General features: G+C 37.2%; 1 protein-coding gene across 7 annotated transcripts in view; it reads right to left on the reverse strand.

Annotated features, from left to right (window-relative positions):
• LOC143252145 (ecotropic viral integration site 5 ortholog-like) overlaps window positions 1–24471 on the reverse strand; it is an 86693-nt gene that overhangs the window by 28998 nt on the left and 33224 nt on the right. For 5 of the 7 annotated variants that reach the window (XM_076503836.1, XM_076503838.1, XM_076503837.1 and 2 more), the window contains one exon: window positions 21828–22049. In XM_076503836.1, coding sequence (XP_076359951.1) covers window positions 21828–21985 — 158 coding nt within the window. In that variant the 5' untranslated portion in view covers window positions 21986–22049. Of the gene's footprint in view, window positions 1–10419; window positions 10624–21827; window positions 22050–22841; window positions 22863–24471 lie in introns of those variants that run through there. The other 2 variants (XM_076503839.1, XM_076503841.1) reach the window with 2 other exon arrangements.

Raw genomic sequence — 24471 nt, forward strand, 5'->3', positions numbered from 1 at the left:
GTACATTACTTCTTGACGAGTAAAAAAAAAGTAATATCTAACGCGTAAAGCAAAATATTTTACATAAAAACGCAAAGCAACTAGGCTATCTGAGCCAAATAGAAAGGAGTGATGATTTATATTTTCTAGACAGCTAGAAATAATTATATAATGTTTAAAGTATTGGTCTGGTTTTGAATTTCGCACAAAGCTATTCGAGGGCTATCTGCGCCAGCCATCTCTAATTTAGCAGTGTAAGACTAGAAGGAAGGCAGCCAGTCATCACAACCTACCGCCAACTCTTAGGCTACTCTTATCAACGAATAGTGGGATTGATCGTAACACTATAACAACGCTCCCATGGCTGAAAGGGCGAGCATGTTTAGTGCGACGGGGATTAGAACCCACGACCCTGAAATTACGAGTCGAGCGCCTTAACCACCTGAAAATGGGGTCTTTGATTGAGTAGTGTTTGCTGAACAATGACAACATTATAAAAAAAGTTAATTATCTCTAGAGGATTCTTAAAATTTTGAAGGATTAAGCACCGTTTACGTGTAGTCAAATTGGTTTAAAGTTTTAGGTAAGTAACATATATTGAAAACTTGTGCATTACTATCATTGTAAATTTTATCATCATATCAGTAACGTAATTACCCAATATGTAACACTCGATGTAGGGTAAGACTAATATTACTAGTAATATAGAACTAGAAGGTTAAGTAATTCAGTATAATAACCAATAATAATAGGGAACTGAAGTAAACAAATTTCAATATTCGAACTTTTATTCTTAACAGTAGTCCATTTACAATTTTGTGAAATTTCTTAGCAGGTTCACATAGAAAAATATACAGGAAGCCAAATACTACTGGATAACAACACCATTACACTGGTTATCAATGTTTTTATTACTGCTAGTGTTAAGCCATAGAAATCAGTTCTTCCAAAATTCAAAGTGAAATTATTATTTAAACTCAACTTTAGATAACATTTTTAGCTCTAAGGGTCCACAAGTAATGAGTAGAATAGTCCATGATGTTTTGTTGTTCTTCAGTTCTTACTTGTAATAATGAATATTTTATTTTTATTATTCACATTTCCAATGTTTGTAATTGTGTTATCTCATTACATGTTATACAATAAACCTTTGTGTTATTCTAATTTTAGTAACAGATTTTTCACACATGAAAAAATTAACGCAAACCTTCACTTTAGATTTTTGATAAGAAATAAAGAGAGCTAATTTACATGAATAATGTGATATCAGATAAAGCAAAGGTTCAGGTTGCACATAAAAATGGCAATTTCAGAATCTTGGATAACTGCAGTAAAGTGCTTTACTGTTTGGTTTCATGGCAACCATTACGAAAAAAATTGGAATAAAAACTGACTATTAAGATGGGCCCGGCAAGGCCAATCGTGTTAAGGCGTTCGACTCGTAATCCGAGGGTCGCGGGTTCGAATCCCGGTCGCAACAAACATACTCGCCTTTTCAGCCGTGGGGGCGTTATAATGTGACGATCAATTCCACTATTCTTTGGTAAAAGAGTAGCCCAAGAGTTGGCGGTGGGTGGTGATGACTACCTGCCTTCTTTCTAGTCTTGCACTACAGAATTAGGGATGGCTAGCGCAGATAGCCTCGAGTAGCTTTGCGCAAAATTCAAAACAAACAGACTAAGATATTACTTAAAGTATTATATACATTATTACACTGGTAAAAGTATTTAAGAAAACATTTTACAATTTTGTTAATTATTTGTTTATAGAAGTAATGTATGGACACTTTTGTATAACTTTTCGCATTGTTTTATAAAAACTAACTGTATTTATTTGAAATATGTTTATCATATACTTGTCTTCTAATGTGCTTTCAAACATATTTGATCTTTGTAATGTATATTTACTTATTTTCACTTATATTTGTAATATATGTCTAGTTTTTAAGGACAATTTCAAAGAACAAGCCACTATGTCACGAGCACATGATGAAAACAGTGCAAAACAGTCTTCATTACAATATTTTTGACTATTGATCCAGACAGTAAGTTTTATAAATTTGCTGAGCACTTTGCCATAGTATTTAGTATAATGTCTTTGCGATTTCTAATTTTTTTTTTTTTAATATCTTACAATATTCCAGAGTATCTTTTGGATTTGCAAAACAATTTACGTGTTTGTTTTGAATTTCCTACTTACATGAGTTACTGCAACTCGGTTTTGAATTGTATAGAGTAGTTACTTACATTGCTAAGCACACTTATATCAAGATTGGTTGGTTGGTTGGTTGGTTTTGGTTGATTTAGTGTTTTATGGTACAAAGCAGCTAGGCTATCTGTACCAAACATCCGGTAAAAAGTTAAAAGTAAATGAAGTAAAATTAATAAAAGGAAATTAAGGTAAAACAAAAAACAACATAAATAAAATAAAACCAATGTTTACATTTAGTTTACAACGTTAATAGAAAACTACAGTAATTCAGGTTGTAAAGGACTTTATGTAGCGTAACTGTAATTATCATAACTCACCAGGAAGACTAACAGGTAAGTACAATAACCACTGTCAGTCACCTGAAGTTGTCCTTTCCAGTCCTGGTTTCTAGTTATTTAATTTTACGGCCAGTTTTTAATTTCAAATCAATCTAGATGAACTGTGGTTTTTAAAAGGGAGTTGCATTTAAAAGGTACAATGTATAAAGTAAAAAACTTAAATGACAGTAAAAAGATTAATGGCCTTTAAAAAACTAAAAAAACATTACCAAGGTGGACAGTGTCACTGTCACCAATAACACTGTAACGTTATAGACAAACATTGGACAGAACATGTTTACAATGGTGCAATCGTTGAGAGTCTAAACGACTACAAGAAGGTAAATGCGGCTTATTGTGACCTGAGTGTTATAGAGACCACACACTGATGCAAGAGTTCTAAAAAAAAAACAAAAAAAAACGATGAGTTAAACTGATCAATGCGTAGTCTAGTTAGAACAACTTCCTCTTTCCGATCCTTACGGAAGCAAAACGGCTAAAGTCCAATGAAGGGTTCTATTTGGAAAAAGCCTGTTTTCGCGTTGCTCACTCCAAGTCGACTGCCATCTGGCACGCAGCCGAGCCTTGAATACAGGCCCATAGTCCATGTATGGGACAGGCACAGCGGCGATAGTGCTCAGAGCAGATAGACTGAGCTGCAGTGTCGGCGAGCTCGTTCCCGCGAATACCAACGTGGTTCAGTATCCAGATAAAACTGGAGAGAAGTAGATGTTAAAGAGAAATGGGTCAGCCGGTTTTGAATATCGGCGAGAACATGGTGTAAACCAATGTGAGCGATTCCAGGGACAGTAGAGAACTAAGCGAGTCAGTATAAATAGTGCAGTTTGAGTACTGCTGAGCTTCTATGTGATCCAGGGCAAGAGAAATGGTATACAGTTCAGCAGTGAACACAAAAGCTGTAGAGAGGATTCTGCACGCAACCACCGAACCACAACAAACCATGGAATAGCCCACACAGTCGCCTGATTTCGAACCATCTGTATAAATAGGAATGGAAGGATGGTTCAAAAGATGTTCAGCAAATAGCAGACAGTATTTCCAATCAGGAGTATCTGCTTTTCTCGGATAACTTAAAGATAAGCCACATTTGGGGAATGTAAAACGCCATAGTGGAATGGGCTGACCAGTAGATACATCAATGTTATCCTAGGACAGACCCAATTCATCCAACTGCGCCTGGATACGAAGGCCAAAAGGAGCAATGGCAGATTGTCTGTTCTGAAAAAATATGGCCCACCAAGGAAGGAAAATACAACCCCAGGTAGGATGCTTTAGTAAGGAACAAAGTTTTGAAGCATATAGTGTCAAACAGAGGTGCAAAGAAGGTTCATGAGACTACGTGTAAGCACTGAACTGGGGAAATGCTGAAAGCCCCAGTGCAGATAAGAAGTCCTTGATAATGAATGGGGTCTGGCATCTTTAAGGCCAAAGTTCTTGCAGAGCCACAGACCAGTGATCCATAGTCGAGTTTCGATCAAATAAGACCACAATATATCTTTAGCATAGAACATCGATCTGCTCCCAAAGTGTTCTTGTACATTTGACTCTTAGTTGCTAAATGTATGGTATAAATGTCAGCTTATGATCAAAGATAAGCCTCAAGAACTTTGTCTCAGGGATCACAGGCAGCACAACTTCACCGATATAGTTCAGGATTAGGGTGAATACCCCCATTGGCGGCAAAAGAAGGGATGCAAACAGTGGTTTTATAGAGAGAAAGTTAAGGCCCTTTGCTGTGGCCCACTTCAGTGTGTCGCTGCCGTTGAATATATCTCATGTTTGAGGATTGACATAAAATGTGAAAGTCATCAACATAGAGCCCGTTTGCAACAGTGAGAGGGAGTTGTACAGTGATGGCATTAATTTTATACTGAAAAGTGTGACACTGAGAACACAGCCTTGAGAGACACAAAGTTCCTGTAAAAAATAACGGGAAAGTGTCAAACCTACACGAACTTGAATCTCCTGTCCATTAAAAACAATTTAATAAAAATGGGCAAATGGTCACGTATCCCATATATATATATATATATATATATATATATATAGGTCTCGCAAAATGCCATACCTCCATGTTGTATCATAAGCCTTCTCAATCTCAAAGAATATGGATACAAGATGATGTCCTTTGAGGAAAGCTTCTCTGATTGACGTTTCACGTCGACTCGGGTGGTGCACAGTGGAGCGTTGTCGTCGGAACCCACACTGGGTAGGCCAAAGGAGGTTATTTGATTCGAGGAACTAAACAAGACGAGCATTAACCATCCTCTCTAAGGTCTTACACAGACAACTCGTCAAAGCAATTGGACGGTAGTTCGAATGGATCTTGGGATCCTTCCCAGGCTTAGAGAAAGGTAGGTCAATAGCCTGGCATCAGGAAAAACATTCTCCTGTTAGATCCAGTTAAAAGCAACCAAAAGGATAGGACGAGAAGCAAGTGATAGATAGCGCAGAATTTTATAGGGTATATCATCAGGTCCAACTGATGTACTGCCAGACTGATGGAGGGCCCCGTTTGAGTTACACCACTGTAGAGGAACGATTATAGTCATAGAGACAATCAGCTCGAAAGGAGAGATGTGATCGCTATGCTCAAGTCTTGATGGTTAAGAAGGTGGAGGAAGAAGCAGAAGTGCTAGATTAGAACCAGTATTGAAAAGACCAGGTTGTGATCAGAGACCATACACTCTACAAAGCGACCCCTCCTTTCAATACCAGCACTTCACCAGAGGGAATGATGTCCATGAAGGTCCCCCAGGATTAAAGAGGGAGATGGCAACTGTTTAATGAGAGCATCAATGCCTGATTGATCATATGTCTCTCCAGGTGACAGAGAAAAATAGTGATCGTATGACCCAAGGAAACACGGATGGCTACTGCCTTTGAGGGTGTGTCGAGTGGCAAAGACAATGTGGGCACCCGCTGATCAACCAGCAGTGCTACTCTTCAATGCACTCGTCCATCACACAGCCTGTCATTTCTGTACAAAGAAAACCGCTGAAAGATGACTGGATCAGCAGGTTTCAGAAAGGTTTCCTGTAAGTAAAGCAATCAGTGTTTTGATGTCATCCAGATTAGAACGTAAACCTCGACAGTTCCATTGTATCAAGGTGGCCATTTTTAGTAATGTGTAGGCAAATTAGATGGAGAATCCTTCTGTTTTGATCACGTCTTTTTTCTTTACTTTCTTTATGTGAGGTCTATCGACTTCCACGGATCCTGCTCTGTTGGAAGAGGATTCCAGTGACTAAGAACGTAAACGAATGATCATTTAGCATCTTGTAGTGGGAGAAGATGATGTATGCGAGGAAATGCTTGTACCCAGAACCAAAGTAAGTGGATTTTGGGGTTTGTTGGAATATATGTAAGGGACAGAGATGGGCGTTGAAGTTTTATTCATCAACTTTTTAACCATGGATGTCAAAAGACTTTTCATTTGTTTTGAGAACGATTCTTTTGGAGGCAGAAAAAGATCTGTCTGCACCCCCACTGTAGTAGTGGAACGAAATGCAGCAGCATACGTCCGAGATGAGGTGGTGGACAGCAACTTTTGAGCCTCAGGGTAAGTAATGTTATGAATCGTTTTCAAATGCTATATCTTTTCTTCCAACCAGTTAGAGCAAGAACAAAAGTAGGATGGGTGAGAGCCACTGCAATTTATGCAATGAGGGTCCGTTTCACACTCATAGGAATCATGGTCCTTGCCACTGCAACGAACACACGTCAAGAAACCACGACATGACGTCTTTGAGGAATTAAACTGCTGATGCCGGAAATATCTGAGAGGGTTTGGAATGTATGGCCCTACCTTGCAATTAAGATAACCTGCTTTGATGGTGGCAGATGGACGTGGTAATGTAAATGTCAAAACAAGTACATTGGTTGGCATCATAATTTCATCTTTGCAAGTGGAGATACGCCTCACTGCAGAAACTCCTTGAGTAGAGACACCAGCGAGAATCTGACTCAGTGATGTTCTTCAAATCCCTCTCAACAATAACTCCTCATGATGACTGACTTTGAGAACCAGCAAGCTCCTCTTGTCCCTTCTGAATGAAAATGGGAGAGTTTTGCCCTAATGGTTTGTCTAAAAGAGAATATAGGATAAGAAAATGAGGCACAACAGGTGTTACAGATGTTTAAGATTGCTTTTCAGAATCTTCAAGACGTGGTAGTTTACTTATGGATCGTTTTTTACTACTTAAGTTTATATTTGGTGGATCCATAATAAAGAAAGAAAATTTTGGTGCCCACCGACCCAACTCACCATGGGTGGTGACGCACTACAATGTCAAACAAGGACACTGCAAAAACGCCAGGGTTTCGTGAGCACTGTACCTAAACACCAGCAACAGATACAATGCTCACAACACCTGTTAGGAACATCCAACATTGGTACTTCGTTGACCCTAGCCCAAGTGGACCAGCCGATTGACTCAAGGGAGGCCACCCCATGGTCACCCGTCTCCAGCATTTCAAGGCCAAAGTGGTGTGTTAGGATTAAACCCCTCAACCACCAGGATCCTCTCCTCCCCTTCAGAGGTCTCCACGCACAGCAAACACGTGGATCCCAGAGGAGGTAAACTGAAAGAACAGAACCTTTCCTGGGAGGTCCCCTCACCATGTACAAGAATCCACACCGAAGGGCTTACGTGAAAAAGCACTAACCAAGTTATTAATAACCAGTAATTTTTAACGTAGAGGATAAACTATTTCAACAGTACTTTGTTCGTATACATCTCTTGTGTAATCCTTTAAGTTGAGTTATGTTTTTAGTATATAAAAGTTCATTTGTATAGACACTTCCGTCATCTGATGCGAAAAGCACGGTTGCACTATTTTCTTGGGAAGACACCCGTTTTCTTCATTTAAAAAAACATGCAAGTCTCAATTCAATAGTTAAGGTAATTTTTATGGTGAAAACATGTGGTTAGTTGCAGAAAGTGTTTAATATCTTAGTTATACTGTCAGTATCACACGTGTACATGGTTTCAGTTGTGATCAAAATAAACATTTCTAGTTTGTGAAACCGAGTATTTTGTCACCACTTTGCGAGTTTTAGTGTCCAGAGTATAACATTTGTATTTAACAAATATTGTTTTTCAGTTTACCAGTTTTTGTTTTAATACTTTTGTTTTTTGTTTTTGTACTTTGTAAGGTTCCAAACCATATGACCCAGAAAACGTTTTATGTTGAAGTAACATTGTTGCACCCTCATGATGTCCTACAAAGAATATCTTTATTTTCTGTTTACAAAGCCACTTCCAAGGCAAAGCAAAGGCCAGGAAAATAACCGACTGTTGTTATATTTTTGCTTTTGTAACTTGTACTGATGTACTTTAAAAACCCATTCTAATAAGTGTAGTTTATTTAAACGTTCTCTTTCACATAAGAAAACATTTCTACTATAGATTATCCTTTTATTTTACATACAAAATGTATTGAAAACATTTTGAACTAATGTCTAATAAAATAAGAAAATGATACTGCCTTATAACTGTTATGTAAATGTTTCGTTCAATCATACATTTCTGTGAAAGGAAGAACAAACAACATGAGAAAGAACTCCAAGGGTTTTAGGGAAGTGAGATTATTTCCAGCAAATAGGAGTGAGAAGTTCTTTTAAATGGGAAGTAAAATTACTTCTTTTAATATACTCCAAACATTTCATCCCAGATGATACAAGTGGGAAGAGTTTAATAAAAGAAAGAGTTAAATGTGTGAATAACTGGTATTAAATAGTGGAAGTTCGGAATTTTGTGAGTAACAACTGGTTATAAATGTTGGAATGTAAGACAAAATACTGTTTGAACAAAATTACCAAACAATGTTTACACTCAGTTTAGTTTTATTGTTTCATCCTAATATCCAGAGGAAAAGATGTTTAAGTTTCCCACAAAAATCTCTGTTCAATGTAAAGCTGTAAAATGAACAGTCTGCTCTGTATCCACTTGAGGGATGGAACTCCACATTTTGGCGATTTAAACTTACAGCTGAGATAGTAGGGGAATAATATCCGATAGTGTGTTAAGCTACACAATGAACTAGCTGTGTGCTCACCAAGTATAGAAATCCGTTTTTTAGCACTAAAATCTTAAAACTTAACATTGAGCACTGGGGAAGAAGCAGAGTCCATGTATTTTAGTAGGTATACAAGTTCAGTACTGTGTTGTGTTTTGATTAAAATAACAAAATGTCACTTGAACGTTTTAATGTCATTTAAATAAAAATCTTATTTTATATTAAATTTTAATTAAATCTAAGATCGCGATATATTATAATAATTAGAAAATACAAAGGAAATGGCAAAGAATCCTTTTGATCACATATAAAGTGTATGATAGACGAGGAAATGCTTCTAGTTGAAAAGAAGATGAAACGTTTACAAAGAATCTGTTCAATCGTTTTGACATAGTTGTATAGTATGCTCAACGAAAGAAACAAATAACTTTTCATTCTGATGTAAAACTACTTTAATTCTTTACCAAATACGAGAACCGTTCAATTCTTACCACTGGAAAAAGGAAACTGGAGAATGAAAGAAGTTATAGTAACAGTTAAACGTACCATGTACTGTTTTATATCATATTATAGCAGTCCACAGATTTTACTATGCGTCAAAATAAAGAATTCTACTCATTGGATCGGAATCTTCACCCTACAATAAACGTTTAGGGATTCTTAAAAAAAAAAAAAATCGTTTAAGCTTGTTCGAATTTCAATCTAGAAATTAAATATTAAATTAGCGATAATTACTTTTCTATTCACTCGAATTGTAGCAGCAAATAATAAAGATAAGGATAACGTAGAGATGGCACGTACAGAAACGAGTACGAAAACAAATATACAAAAATACCAATATAAACAAATATTTCTAAAGAAAACATTATTTACAGCTAAGAGTTGAATCCCTTTTATGGCAGTCACTGTAAAAGCAACAGTTTTAGCTTGATTTAATGAATGGTTTTGATGGATACCATGTGTTAAATTTAGTGAAACGCTAAACTGCTTCTGCACTCTACAAGTTATAATGCAACATTTTGGTGTGCAAGTCATAACTTACAACATTGGTAAGTTAGCCATTTTGGTGTCAGGATCATAATAATAATAATAATAATAAGCGGAACATTTGACTGTTACACTTCTAACAGTTCTCTATTTTAGCGATGTTTCTTGGTTAAACTGAAAATCATAACAGCTTTCAAAAACCTAAGTTAGGTGTTTACAAATATCTTAGATAGTCATAAGGGATTTGAGATCATGATGCTACATAATATGCGACGATCATTTTGTTCTCGGCCCACCCCTAGATAGTAAGCACTACCGTGTTTAATGACACATCCAACTGTGGTTTCTAAATTTTACCTAAGTTTATTAACCACACTCGTAAAACTAACTGGTATCATTTCATAAAAAGCTAAAAGCTAATAAAAAAATCCACTTCCTCTTTCTTCTAGCTGATGGGAGATGGGGCGTTAATAAAACATAATATTAATAGCAAGTCTACACAATGGCTTATCTTAACAGCTACTTAAAGTTCGTCAATCAGTGATGATAACATGCTAAACTTCAGGTGAAAGTATAGAAGTTACATTCTACGATTTGTAAGAGGAACTGTTTGGACTTCGATTTTCTCATTGTGGTTTACATGTCAGTACTAACATTAGTTGAACCGTATTTGTTTTTGTTAGTAAAATAGACACGTTTTATTGCAAATATTCCGAGAGGTTAACGAATAGTTATATTTAACATACAAAAACGTTAATCTGAAACTAGCGGTTTCATTCGTACAACGCAAGTGCACACCATAAGTTCGTATTACGTTGATTATAGCAAGCACAAACTAAATAAATCATAATTCGTCATATCCATAATACATTATGTTTCTCACCTTTTCATGTCTTTTTTCATGATTTAACTGATCACATATTAGTTCTGGATACTAACTGTACCTCAATATTAAAATTCTTGTTGAAAGTACACTGGTAAAAACTTCCTGGGCATTTATCTCCAAAATTTGCATACTAAGTTTCACTATCAGTCTGTTGTATTACAGCAAGCATTTCCTAGTAGGAATAATTCTAAATGATTTACGACGAAAACAACAGATAAACTTACGAGGAATCGAAATAACTTTTCCATTGCACGAAATACAAGAAACTCTTTGCATCTAATCAATGCGCCGTTTTGTTTTTTTACGTTCCCTTGGAGATGCAAATTCAACAAAACTCAATCGATATAAAGTACAGCACTTATCATTTAGGAAACCACTTTCATTTAAATGTATGTTGAAAGTTAATGAATTACTTAGATGAATAAAAATTAAGCATATGAAATGGTTTACATAGAGCATATTGACCAACATTATTTAATTAACGGATTTTAAATATAGTTATATTCATACAAGTTAAAACCATGCATCTCAGGACAGTTGGTATGGGTATTAACACTTTTACTAATAAAACAGAACAACGTTTCGACCTTCTTAGGTCATCTTTGTTAACCTGAAGATGACCTAGAAGGTCGAAATGCTGTTCTCTGCTTTATCAGTAAAAGTGTTAATATTCATACCAGCCGTTCTGAGATGCATTTTTACTTCAGGTGGGTTTCTCAACATCACTATGTTAGAACCATGTTCTTAAAAGTAACATCAATCGACGTAGTGAGGTGGGAGTTCGGGGGTTCCAAAAAACAAACAAAAAACAATTTACCCAGAACTTAGCTGTTCCCATAAGATTAAAGCTTAGTATTTCAAAGACCAGATAATCAAGGCAACAATGTGAGATACAATACCATGGTCGGAAGGATCGCCATGAAAGGTTAGAAATTAGAAAGTAAGACTGTAAAGGGGAGGGTAGAAGTTTGGAGAAGGGGGCGCCAAAATGTTTTGTATCCAGGGCGTCAGACATCATCACTACGCCTCTGGCAACATCGTGTCCTTCGAGTGGACTAAAATTCGTTATGTACAGCTTTAAGTGGCTGCATTTGTTTTGTCTTGTTAATTACTATTTTTTTTAATTACCTTCTACCTAATGTAACTTAACTAACCCTAACACAATGTTCTGAATGTTAATTTGCTGCCATCTTAATTTCGTATATCCTAAAATTACTCGGTGGGATACAAAACAGGAAACATTATATGTATTACTTCTTAACAACTTCAGTATCGCAAAGAACTGGATTCGGAAAAGCTCCATAATTGTTTTCTTTTCTTCAAGGCTTAGCATGGCCTGATGGTAAGGCCAGTTTAAGAAGCGAATGTGGAAGCTCAGACTTGAGCTTTGTAAACAAGTCAAATACAGTACAACAAATAATTACAATTGTATTAGTTCATCAACACAAATGATGAGTAAATAACGTACAAAGTATTTATAATAAAGTAATTACAATGCATATTTTTTATATAAAAACTACAATGTAATGACAATTTTCTTGTTAAATGACCAAGCAAGTAAGTATTTATGAAATAAATACTAAAAACATGTTAAAACGTACAAAATATTAAAGGTCAAATAAAGCATTAAAACTGTTTTAGAAACACACGTAAACATTTTTTTCAATGAAATATTAAATTTTGGGTTTCTCTTCACCAATATTCTCTTAGTCGGAGGAGCCCTTAACACGGATTCAAAAGGTTTGGTTTGTTTTGATTTTCGCTCAAAGCTACACAAGGACTATCTGCGCTAGCCGTCCCTAATTTTGCAGCTTAAGACTAGGGTGAACGCAGTTAGTTATCACCACCCAAAGTCTTGGACTACTCTTTTACTAACGAATAGTGAAATCGGCCGTCACATTACAACGACCCCACGGCTAAAAGGGCGAGCATGTTGGTGTGACGAGGATTCGAACCCGTGACCCTCAGATTACGAGCCGGGTGCCTTAACCACCTGGCCTTGCCGGGCCGATTAAAAAGGAAATGCATCCGTTTATTTTCCCCTTAATCTAGTTTCTACTAGTGGTTAGGGCGCTTGAATTAATATATTTGGGTTAAAGGATCAACGTTGTTCGGAGTTTTTATGGCGCAAAGCAACTGTTATCTACGCTAAACAACCGGTAAACAAGTAAAACAGTAAAAAGTATTATAAAGTTTGAAGTGAAATTAAATTAAACATAAACAGTGGCCTAACGTCGGATAAAACGTAAGTGGAATTAAAAAGACCAATGTCTCTAAAAAAGTAAAAACATTTGTAAGGTGGACAGTGCCACCATAGTCAAGGGCACTGTCCAACGTCAATGGTAAAACCATGTCTAAAATGGTGCCTTTGCTCACGGTCGTAATGACGGCACGACAGTAAAATGTGGGACATCACAATATGGGTATCACACAGGCTACACATTGATGCATCAGTCCTAGATAAAAAGAAGCAATGAGTTAAAAACTGACTACTGCGTAGCCTAGTTAGGACAACGGCCCGAGTACAATAGAAAGTTTTATCTGGAAAAGCTTGTTATCACGTTGCCCACTCCGAGTCGACCGTCAACTAGCGCGGAGCCGAACCTCGAATATAGGACCACAGTCCATGTAAGAAACACGCACAGCAGTGATAGTACCAAAGTAGACAGATCGAGCTGCGGTATCAGCGAGCTCGTTCCCGCGAATACACACGTGGCCTGGTATCCAAAAAAAAAAAAAACTGGATAGAAGTAGATAGAGAAATGGACCAGTCGGTTTAGAATATCAACGGGAATAGGGCGAGAACTAACGTGAAGCGATTTCAGGGTCAGTTCAGAGCTAAGCGAGGTGGTATAAATAATATAGTTCGTGTAATGCATGGTTTATTCGTGATCCAGGATAAGAGAAATTGGCATACAGTTTGGCAGTAGACACAAACTGTAGAGAGGATGCTATGTACAGCCACAGAATCACAACAAACCATGGGATAGCTCACAAAGTCACCTGATTTAGAACTATACCTTTAAATGAGGGTGGAAGGATGGTTCGAAATATGTTCGGCAAATAGAAGACGACACTTCGAATTAGAATGAAAGTCAGTATACAGTCAAATATAAGCCACAACAACTTTGCCTCGGAAATCACAACTTCAGCGAGACAGCTAAGGATCAGGATGAATACCCTGTTAGTGGTAAAAGTGCTTGCAGGCGGTTTTAGAGAGAGAAAAGATAAAACTGTTTGCTGTGGTCCACTTCAGTAAACGACTGAGGGCAAGCTGTAGGTACTGCTCAATAAACCTCCTGCTCGACAACTGACATGGAAAGCATCAAAACACGCAAACATGGAATTGCTAGTCAATTGCAAAGTTTTTGATAAAATGAGCAAACAGCCATGCAACACATGAGTGGAGGTCTCGCAAAGTATCATACGTCCAGGGAAAAACAAAACAAAAAACGAGAAGTTGTTGCTTAAGAAAGTCTTCCCTGATTGAGGTCTGAAGTCGAATCAGGTGATCCACAATGGAGTGGTGTCATCGAGACCCACACTGGATAGGTGAAAAGAAGATTCGAGGAACCTCACAAGACAAGCATTAACCATCTTTAATATCTCAGAGACATTTCGTCAAGCAATTGGACGGTAGTTTGGAGGAATTCTGGATTCCTTTCCAAGCTTAGTAAAAAGAGAGGACAATAGTCTGGTGTCAAGTATCAGAAACTGTTCTGCTATATCTGGTTAAAAGCAATCAGAAGAATAGCAAGAGAGGCAAGCTTGAGTTCCAACAGTGTAAATGGGCAATTAGTTATAGAGACAATCAGCCTGAAAGGAAAGATGCAATCACTCTTCCAAAGTATTGATGGTTAAGAAGTTGGGAATAAAGCCCAAGTGCTAGATGCACGAGAAAAGCTTTCGTCGAGATTGTCAACGATTCTCTGAGCATCAGTAAATTCCTGGCTGCTGAAGAGCACGATCTAAAGAGGCAAAAGTATACTACCCACTAACCTTTCGAATCTTGTCCCGTATGACTTTAAAAGAGGTGCTAGTTGTGGACTTAATCCAAGATTTCTCCTAGCTTTTACATCTGACCTGTCAGGCATGTGCATGGTCACACTGAAAACCAATATAGTTCAAAAGTGTAGTATACCTATGAAAGGTATCCTAGGCTCGTTTTCGAGCCTTCTGGCATGTGGCAGGCAAAATTCCACTATGGATAAGGATACCGTGAAAAACGTGTCGAGAGTTTAGGAATACAGTGAGCAGCTGCCTGGACAACACAGCGAGTCACTGCTGCCACACAATAGTCTATCGATGGCTAACAGACGACGGCAGGATCAAGTTCTGAGAGAGTAGTGAAAAAGAGGGCCAGTTGGCCTCGTCCAACTTCCACGCGGGTCGGTTGGTATTCAACACGGACATTATGTCTCTCAAAATGACAGGAAAATTATCACTGCACCGTGAGGTCACCATAAACCCTCCAAGAAAAGTGAAGAGGGGCAAATAGAGATCAGTAGATGTAAACAGACTGACGAGGTGCATGAAAATAACTAAAAACAGTATTGAAGCGAGAAAGGTTGTGATTCGAGAGAAGATGCTCTATGAAAAGGAGAATAACTGTTCAATGAAGGCCTCAAGGTCCGACAGGTTATAGGTCTCTTTAGAAAACAGGTAGAGAACAAATAGCGATGATACGACACAAGGAAACACGGATGGTTACGGCCTTTAAAAGGTGTGTCAAGTGACAGACAGGGCGTGCACATGCTGATCATCCAACAGTGCCACCCCTCCATGTACTCGTCCACCCTGTAAGCTGTCATTTATATACAAAGAAAACTACTAAAAGGAGACTACATCAACAGATTTCAGAAACATTTCTTGCAAAGAAACACAGAGGATGATAAAAATCAAATTCTGAATACCATATATATTCGAAAACCTAGACAGTTCTACACTACTAAAGTGGCCATCTTTATTTATGTGGATGAGAATGGGATGGGGAGCCCTTCTGTTTTCGATCATGTTTTTTTTTCTTCATGGGATAGAGTTCTATTGACCTCCATAGATCCTGCCCTGGGGTCGAGTAGGCAGGTCTTTGTCTGTGGACGAAGATTCCAGCAAATGAGGGCGTGAATGAATAATCGTTTTGCATATCGGGACTGGAGAAGATGGACCCAAGGAAACACTCAAATCAAAAGCCAATGGAAGTAGACCTGCACAGCTCAGCTATCAGAAGGAGTGGCAGGGACAGATGGGAGTAAACGTAGACTCGTCAACTTTAACCAAAATGATGACAAAATACTCTTCAGATGTTTTGCAAACGACTTTGCTGGAAACAAGGAGAGATCAGTCTGTGTCCCCAATGTGGAAGGGGAATGGGGTGCATTAGAATATGTCCAGAGGAGGGGACAATAACTTCCGAGTCTTTGAGTAAGAGATATTGTTCAATCTTCAAGCATGGTACATCTTTCTTTTCCACGCAGTTAAGGCAAGAACTACAATAAGAGGAGTGTGAACCATTACAGTTAATACACTGTGGTTTCATTTCGCACTCGTAGGCATCACGGTCTTCGCCACCACAACAAGCACATGTTAAAGAACCATGACATGATATCTTCGAGTTACCAAAGTGCAGGGACTAGAAATATCCAAGAGAGTTGGGAATGTATGGCCGTACCTAACAGTTCAGATAACCTTCCTTGACTGTGGCTTGTGGGCTTGGTGATGCAAATGCCCAAATAAGAACATTAATAGGCATTATAATTTAGTCTTTGCGACTAAAGATTTGACGCACCACAGAAACGTCTTGGCTGGAAAAACCAGGAAGGATCTCCGACTCGGGAATGTTCTTTAAGGCCCTCTCAAAAATATCTCCTCTTGAGGAATTCAGGGTAACATGAGAAGTAACCTCAATGGGTATATTCCCAATGCTCTTTGAACTGAGAAGCAGTCAGGTGTGTTGTGGTGAAGATGTTTCCATCAAAATGTCTCATGTGTGCAGCTTCCTTACTGACTTGAAAGAACCAGCAAGCTCATCTAATCCCTTTTGAATGAAAAAGGGGAGATCTGTTCTAAAGGTATCCTTGATATTGAATGCAGAATGACGTGTTGAGTCCGAATTTGATGGTGAATGTATAACTGTCGTCTTTACATTGTCTTTTTCCGATAATGTTTTTTTCTCCTGTTTGTAATTTTTTACATGAAAGAGGGTATCCATAATAAAAGAATATTTCAGTTCCCACTGTCTCCACCCACCGTGAAGCCATAGGAGAGGACGCACAGCAATGCCAGACAAGAACAGTGCAGCAACACCAGGGTTTCGTAAGTACTATACTTAAAACACCAACATCAGACACAATATCCACAACACCTGTTGAGAACGTCCAACACTGGTACTTGGTTGACTCTAGCCCAAGTGAACCAATCGACTGACTCTAGGGGGCACCCCAAAACCGCATGTCTACAGGAATTCAAGATCAAAAGGTTCAGGAATCCAACTCGAGGGAGTACATGTGTTTGACTTTGGTGACTCCATACATAAATATGTTCGTTTTCTCCTAGTCACAGGACCCGTAGGTGAAGGCTTTAAGTTACGCATTAAGCATTCTCAGTGTTAAAAGAGGAGTGTTAAAGGGGAGCCCCGCTTTGAAATAGATTAAGCATGGAGAAACAGACTGCTGGTGACATTTGCTACAAATTCCATCAATCTGTTAAATTAGTCAATAACGACTAATGAAAGGAAATAAAGTATTACTCTGAACAAAGTATTTTTAAATACCTTAGCAGAGTAAACAATGATAAATCTACTAACATGCAAATAGGAAAATTGCAAAAAGCAACCAGAGCACTACAAATACATCATATGCAAGATAAAGAACATATTCCAATTTGATTATCCAATCTTAGAGCACAACCCGACTATGAATAAATAAAATTTATAGATCAGATCTTTACTCAACATTTCGATTGAGCTTCTTTCGGGCTTTTCTGTTGAGAGAGATTGATAATGAGTGAACAGCTCAAAAGGTCAGCCGATCCTCCTGACAACACGAACACTGATGTGGTTACTGCTACTGTATAATGATGATGCGCCATCTATAAGCTTTCCTACTAATCCTACGCAGTTTCAGTGATGTAAAATATTTCTCTGAAGCACTTGTTCAAATTGTTTGTTTTGAATTTTGCGCAAAGCCGCACGAGGGCGATATGCGCTAGTCGTGCCTAATTTTGCAGTAAGACGAGAGGGGAGGCGCTAGTCACCACTCACCACCAACTCTTGGGCTACTGTTTAATTAACGAATAGTGAGTTTGATGATCACATTGTAACGCCCCCACGGCTGAAAGATCGAGCATTTTTGGTGTGATGGGGATGCGAACCCGCGACTATTACATTACGAGTCGAGTGTCTTAACCACCTGGCCATGTCAGGCTCACTTGTTCAGTAGAATGAAAGAAGTAAAACATATAACAATTACTATTAAAAGTGTTGTTAAGGGTTGAAAGTTGGATCAGAAAAGTACTATGGCATTCTTTAGAGTTAGATGCTGATATAAAGATAAGGTTTCAAACATACAGAAGCGAATACCAGCATCACAGAGTCTATCGACACCACTTTGTTTTTGGAAAGTAAAACAATTCTCATAAATTTTACCTAATTTGTAATTCACTGAAGAACGTGTTTGTCTTTATGAATAAATAGGTTTGACAAAAACTGTCTTAAGGCAAAATAAAAGTTCGTTTTACGATCACAGTTGAAATTAGTACAAAAATAAATGACAACGTTATTTGCAATTTAATTAGATTCACGATTTCCGTTACTTTGTTACCATAGAATGTTTTATTTATGAGTAAAACATTTTTATTGAAGCTTTGTTTCTATTAAAAGTAAAAGTAGATATTATGTGCATATACACATACGTCTAAATCAAGGTAAAAATAGTTCACCGTAGTATTCACGTTTCTAATATATTTTCTACGCTATGATGTTGTTAGTAACGTCTTTCAGCTGATGTTTATTTTGTGATGAAAAAATTAACAAAACTAGTTTTTTTTAGTAAAATGAAAATAAACTTGTAAAAAAATGCATTTTTTTTTCATAAAATGAGTCTTCAGAACTTCTTCAGGATTACCTGTTGGTTTTCCAGGATTCTTATGCACAGTGCTAAGGTATGAAGAAATCCATTATTCATTTTGCTGTCGACCTCAGAGATAAATTTACCACTGTCGTAAAAAGTCTAAATCGGATAGTTGTACAACTCCTTGCTTTACTGAAAATTCGCGTCTGGTGTTTACACATTTAAATCTTGACCGTTCTAAATGTTTGTATGGTTTTCGCTGCTCCTGGTCATACAATTCACGATTTCCAAATTTCCTCGTACTTAAAGGCATTATTTGTTCGAATTACTCATGTTGAGGTTTACTTGAAAAGGAACAGACTTTACATATAACATGAAGACGGAAAAATGTACAAATAATGTAAATAAAAATAAACCTTTACATGCTATTTGTTGAACTTTCTGCAAAGTTACATGAAGGCTAACTGCACTACACGTCTCATACTTTGGAAATGATAGCCTAGATTAGCAGTTTTCAAGAGTTCATAGCGTTCCAATTCCCTTCCAACAACAACCATTACTACACGGTCCTCTCGTCTTGCATCATTACAGAAACATTAGTATTGATAAATTAAAGTTAATATTGAAGTAATTAAGCGATGTCCATTTTAAAATCCCGTGAGTGTTTGTGACGCCCTTGAAAGACGCAACCAAACTTCGAAGTCATGACACAGTTTGAAAAACGCTGGACTAGACGAAAGGCTGCGGTCAACATTAGCGTCGACTCACTGACGACTAAACTAAACAGTGGAAGTCGACCACCACTTGTAAAGACAGTAAGGGTCGAGATTTCTTTATGGCTGCAACGAGTCGCGAACCAAGGATCCACAGTGTGGCACACTAATCACTGAGCCACATTTGGTCCACCGTTATTTGAATGGGTGAGGAATTTTAAGCCAGAAACCTGAGCCATTATTAGTAATTGTTCACAGAGACATACCACCTTTTTTCACAGGAAAACGCCCCTGTATCAATTATTATTATTATTGCGCTAAGTTTACTAAAGCAACCAATGCCGAAAATGTAGAAGAAACACCAGTAATCTTTTCACAACCTTTATTTTTAGGATATTATTATTCATTCAGAACTGGTTTGTAGCAACAATGTGTCGATCAGAGACTGTTTTAGTTTCGTGATACATATCGTAAAACCACTTTCCCGCTCACAAACATGGCCTATAGTCATGCTTAGCTCTAGGGTCGTGGGACAACTTTAGGTTGTGCACCGATGCGTTTTTTGTTTTGTTTTTTTCTTCCAGAACATGTTTCCTCGCTTTGAATTTGAACTCGAGACCTTTAGCACACTAGGCAAGCGCTCTAACAACAGAGTTAAAAGATTCCCCTTAGCGTTTGCTAATAAGGCAGTTCTGACTATTTTACTATAATGCTATACAGACAGACATTTATGGAAAATATAAGCCCTTTCATTCGTATGTTTAAATTTTAAAAAAATAATGCTACTTTGTTTCATTGCAATTTATTATACGCTTATACAGAATAATTTTACAATTAAATAATTTGCTAACTTTATAGTTGTGAAAATATATTTATAAAGTGCATTTATTAAAATATTACTCACGTTCTAGCGCCCTCTCTTATTCGAGAACTAATGTTAAAGTATGGTTGGAATAAAAGTTTTCACACTTTTACTATATCACCTATATTTGTAAAAATTCATTTCTGGTATGTTCAGTTTCGTGTTTTAGGAACTTGAAATTCTACCGAATAATTATTAATTAGAAAACGCATATTTATACTGATGAGAAAACATCAACGCATATTTAGAAACAAGAAATAACTACAAGCGTACATTTTGAAACTAGTCCTAGTGAGCGCTGAGCAACAGAAAAAAAATTGATTTAGTAGATTTACTAAATATTCCAATAAATAAAGCAAGCTGTTGGAAGAACTTTTCGCGTGAAATAAAAGTGGAACTCAGTGAACATATTTCAAAACTACTTAATCGGAAGATGATACTACTAGAATATACGTTTCATTTTTAATACTGTTAGTGTTTTATAAACAACTAGCTGAAGTACCCCTTCCATTGGATAGGTGATATAAAACAAAATCGTTCGTAACAACAGATAGCAATTTCTATTTAATTTTTTCTTAACATAAATATTAAAAGAGGAATTAAAATACACAAAGGTATTAATACTAAAAGAAACTCTTAGAATTTATCAATATTTAATTAGATTGGAGATCCAACCCCTCCCTTACGACCTTTCCCATGCCATCCTGTATCATTGTCAAGTTGGGTGCCCATTATCAAGAAATGTAGAATGTCTTAAGGAACAGATAGACAAATATTGACGTTTATTTATGTAGAGATGAGGGGCTCAAACTCCCACACCCTTCTTCATGTCATCCTATCAGTATCAAATGTGCCGATTGGTAAACAAATGTGGAAACGTATACGAAACACATGAATGAAAGGTGCAAAAAACATGGCTTTGTATTGGATTAACAGATTTGCAAACTCAGTTATTACAGTACTGCTGTTTATTATGTAATGGTTTCAGTCGTTTATACGAATTTCTCTTAATAAATATGAACACAATACCAACAATCACGTTCAACCAAATATAACGATCACTAACCTTCAGTTCGTTTACATTCAAAGATGTAGCATTTTATGACTTGAAGGCAGCTCTTAAAGTATGCAAATATCTACCCATCTGCAGTATAAAAGTGATTTGCTATATATTATAATGAACCTGACATTCATAATAAATAAGAATAAAAACACAGTAGGGGCGTTACGATGACTCGGACAACCGGTTGTGTTTCGATTCGAGGCCCTAACCGGTTCAAATATTTCCTAACCTCTACTCTAAGCCATTGTTTCTTGTTTCACTTTATACCTGGTTTTATTTATACTGCCTCACGTGACGTGTCGATATTCTACCGAAGTTCAAGTTTGACTATATTACAGGATACACCCAGTAGATATGACAATGTAAAACTTCGTACGTTTCAAAGCATACAGTAAAAGACACAAATAGAGCATGCGTGAAGATTAAGTTGACGTCAGTATATCAGAAATATTTTAGATGTTCACAAATGGGACTATTTTAATAATATAATTACCTTTCAATGAACAAATGAACAGTCAAAACCGAAAAAAAAAGCGAATTCATCCAGAGTTATGATCCGTGTTAGTTCCACAACGAGACATCAACAGTTAACTTCGTAATCGCAAAGTCAAAATTTTATTGGTTACAGAAACGGTTCAACAAGCAACCGATTAGAAAGAAAACAAAAAGTCAAACCATAACGCCCCTAAACGCCATCTTACTTGTTTTGTTGTTCCAGTCTCGCTAAGAGCGCCAAATCCTCTTTACTGCATTTCTGAGGCACATCCCCGTTCATTCCGTTGTTCTTTAGACTTGACGGTGAACTTGTGTTACGAACGGTATCTGTTTCCATACTTCCAACGCTTTGTGGTTCGTTCATACTACGCGTTCGACGTCTCCGGCGGCCATAACCATCCGAATTAATGTTATTGTCCTCAGTGTTCCTACATGCGTGAAAACAGAACGAAAACAACCGTTTAACTAATTAAAGTTCTACTTCCGGTTTTAAAAGTCTTAATTTTTGACTTCCGGTTATTAAGTACAAAATTATAAACCTTGTTATGTGAACTTCGACAAGTTTACCTGAATTATTAAGCAAATTTGTGGTTCAGAAATATGAAGACAAAAATCTTTTGATACAGACTACAAAAAAAAGTATACTAATTTCAATATTTTTGTAATAAGTACAAAAAATAGTATATAAATTTGTACAGTTAAATATATATTCATAAAAATATGTCCTTCAAATAATTTAAACTGACTAATCAACATTCCATAACATTTCAATGTGTAATTTCGAATATTCAAATATTTTCACTTAGATAATATCTTATGTATTTTGAACGCTATCAAAGCCCCGATTCAGAATTTTTTTTAACAAAGTTACACAATAAACTATCTGCGCATAGCCGCCCTGAATATAAACTGCTAGACTACAGGTAATGAAGGTGTGCCTGGCATGGCCAGGTGATTAAGGCACTCGACTCGTAATCCGAGAATCACAGGTTCGAACCCCTGTCACACCAAACATGCTCGCTTTTTCAGCCGTGGGGACGTTAAAAAGTTATGATAAATCCCACTATTGTTGGAAAGAGAGTAGTCCAAGCGGTGGTGATGACTAGCTGCCTTCTCTCTAGTCTTACACTGTTAAATTAGGGACGACTAGTGCAGATAGCCCTGCTGTAGCTTTGCGCAAAATTAAGCAACAAAATCAGGTAATGAAACAAATCACCTACCAGCGATAGTCCTTGGGTTTTTCTTTTCATGAAAGGGGGTCGAAAGTCGCCTAGATGGGTCACCTGCTTTAACCCTCCCACATTACACCAGCGTGTTGTCTGTAAGTCAGCCAATAAATACTAAAAGGACGCCAAACAAGGGAGGCTTAATGCAGTAATTTGAACTATCGTGACGTCAGTAAAACGTGAGCACGTCGTGAATAGAGAGAATAATTATGCACTGTTAGCTACAACACAAGATGATACAGAACTTAAAAAGCAAGAAATAAAAATGTATTAATCCTAATTTTGATTTTTATTGAAACAAAACTTTCGGGAATCCTCCACATATATCTAGTTTTAGTGTCTACTGACTGACCGACAGACAACACACAACTATATCGTTGTGTAAGTGGTTAAAACAGATGGCATCTCCATGCGGCTTTCGGGGGGAAGGGAGAATGAAAAACACGAACTTCAAAATTAAAAAAAAAAAGTTTGTTATATCTCAATTTACTCTTGAAACAGAACATTTTCCTGGATCATGCGGAAGTACATCTAATCTGACTAATAGGATTTGATCTCTTATAGCGCACCAACGGTCAGAAGTGCGGAGCGGGTTTTTGTGGCAATGTGCCACGAACCATGAACTCTCGAATTCATAGCTAATCACCAGGACACACCAGGCTCTTCACGTTCACTTTCTACCACGTGCCCCGAGAACTTACAAAGCTAAACTCAGAGTTTCGATTCCCCTCGGTGGATACAGCAGATATGTGGCTTTGCTAAAGAAAAAAACACACACGAACACTTTCTACCAAAGTGTGTTGTGCGATAAGTGGCATTAAGTGTCGAACTATTTCGTCATGCTTAAATGTTCTTTTCCAGGCGTTTAAGCTTCCTCAGTACCTAAAATCGTGTTTCGAATAAAATAACAGCCATCTAAATCAATTTTTGTTTATGCTTGACCAGAGTTTAACGTTTCTTACGATGAAAAAATTAAACAAAGCTTTATCTCAAATTTATCATTTGATATTTTTAGCACAACAAAGAAGCAGAAGCAGTGCCGTTAGCGATGTTTCACGCCTTTTGTGTTTCTCATTTCATGTCTAGAACTACAGATAGGTAGACCCTGTCGGCTTTTTAAACTATAGGCGCAAAAAGTATTTGTGGATCCACGACTTTACCGGTTACAATCCTTAAAAACACAATCGTCATGAAAAAAACACACAAAGTATTATTACTAATATGGTAATTAAACCCATTAAATTTTCGCTGCTGCCCCTTATGTATATTACACAGAAAATAAATAAAAAGTTACTTGGTATGATGCAGTATAAGGATCAGGGTTTATACGCCGAAAGGTGGCGAACTATAGAAAAGCCAATAGGTCTAAGAACTGTTATAAAGAAATAAAGTTAATTACATATAACATGGTTTCCAACAGTTTGCCAGTTTTTAGTGTTTAAGCCATGACTTAAAATATTATGGTGCGTGTCTGAAGAATTCTGGTTTGTTTTTTCTTTAATTTCGCGCAAAGCTACTCAAAGGGTTATCTGCGCTAGCCGTCCCTAATTTAACAGTGTAAGACTAGAAGGAAGGCAGCTAGCTAGTCATCACCACCTCTTGGACTACTTCTCTTACCAACAAA

This window comes from Tachypleus tridentatus, chromosome 6 (assembly GCF_004210375.1).
Source record: "Tachypleus tridentatus isolate NWPU-2018 chromosome 6, ASM421037v1, whole genome shotgun sequence".
Classification (NCBI taxonomy): domain Eukaryota; kingdom Metazoa; phylum Arthropoda; class Merostomata; order Xiphosura; family Limulidae; genus Tachypleus; species Tachypleus tridentatus.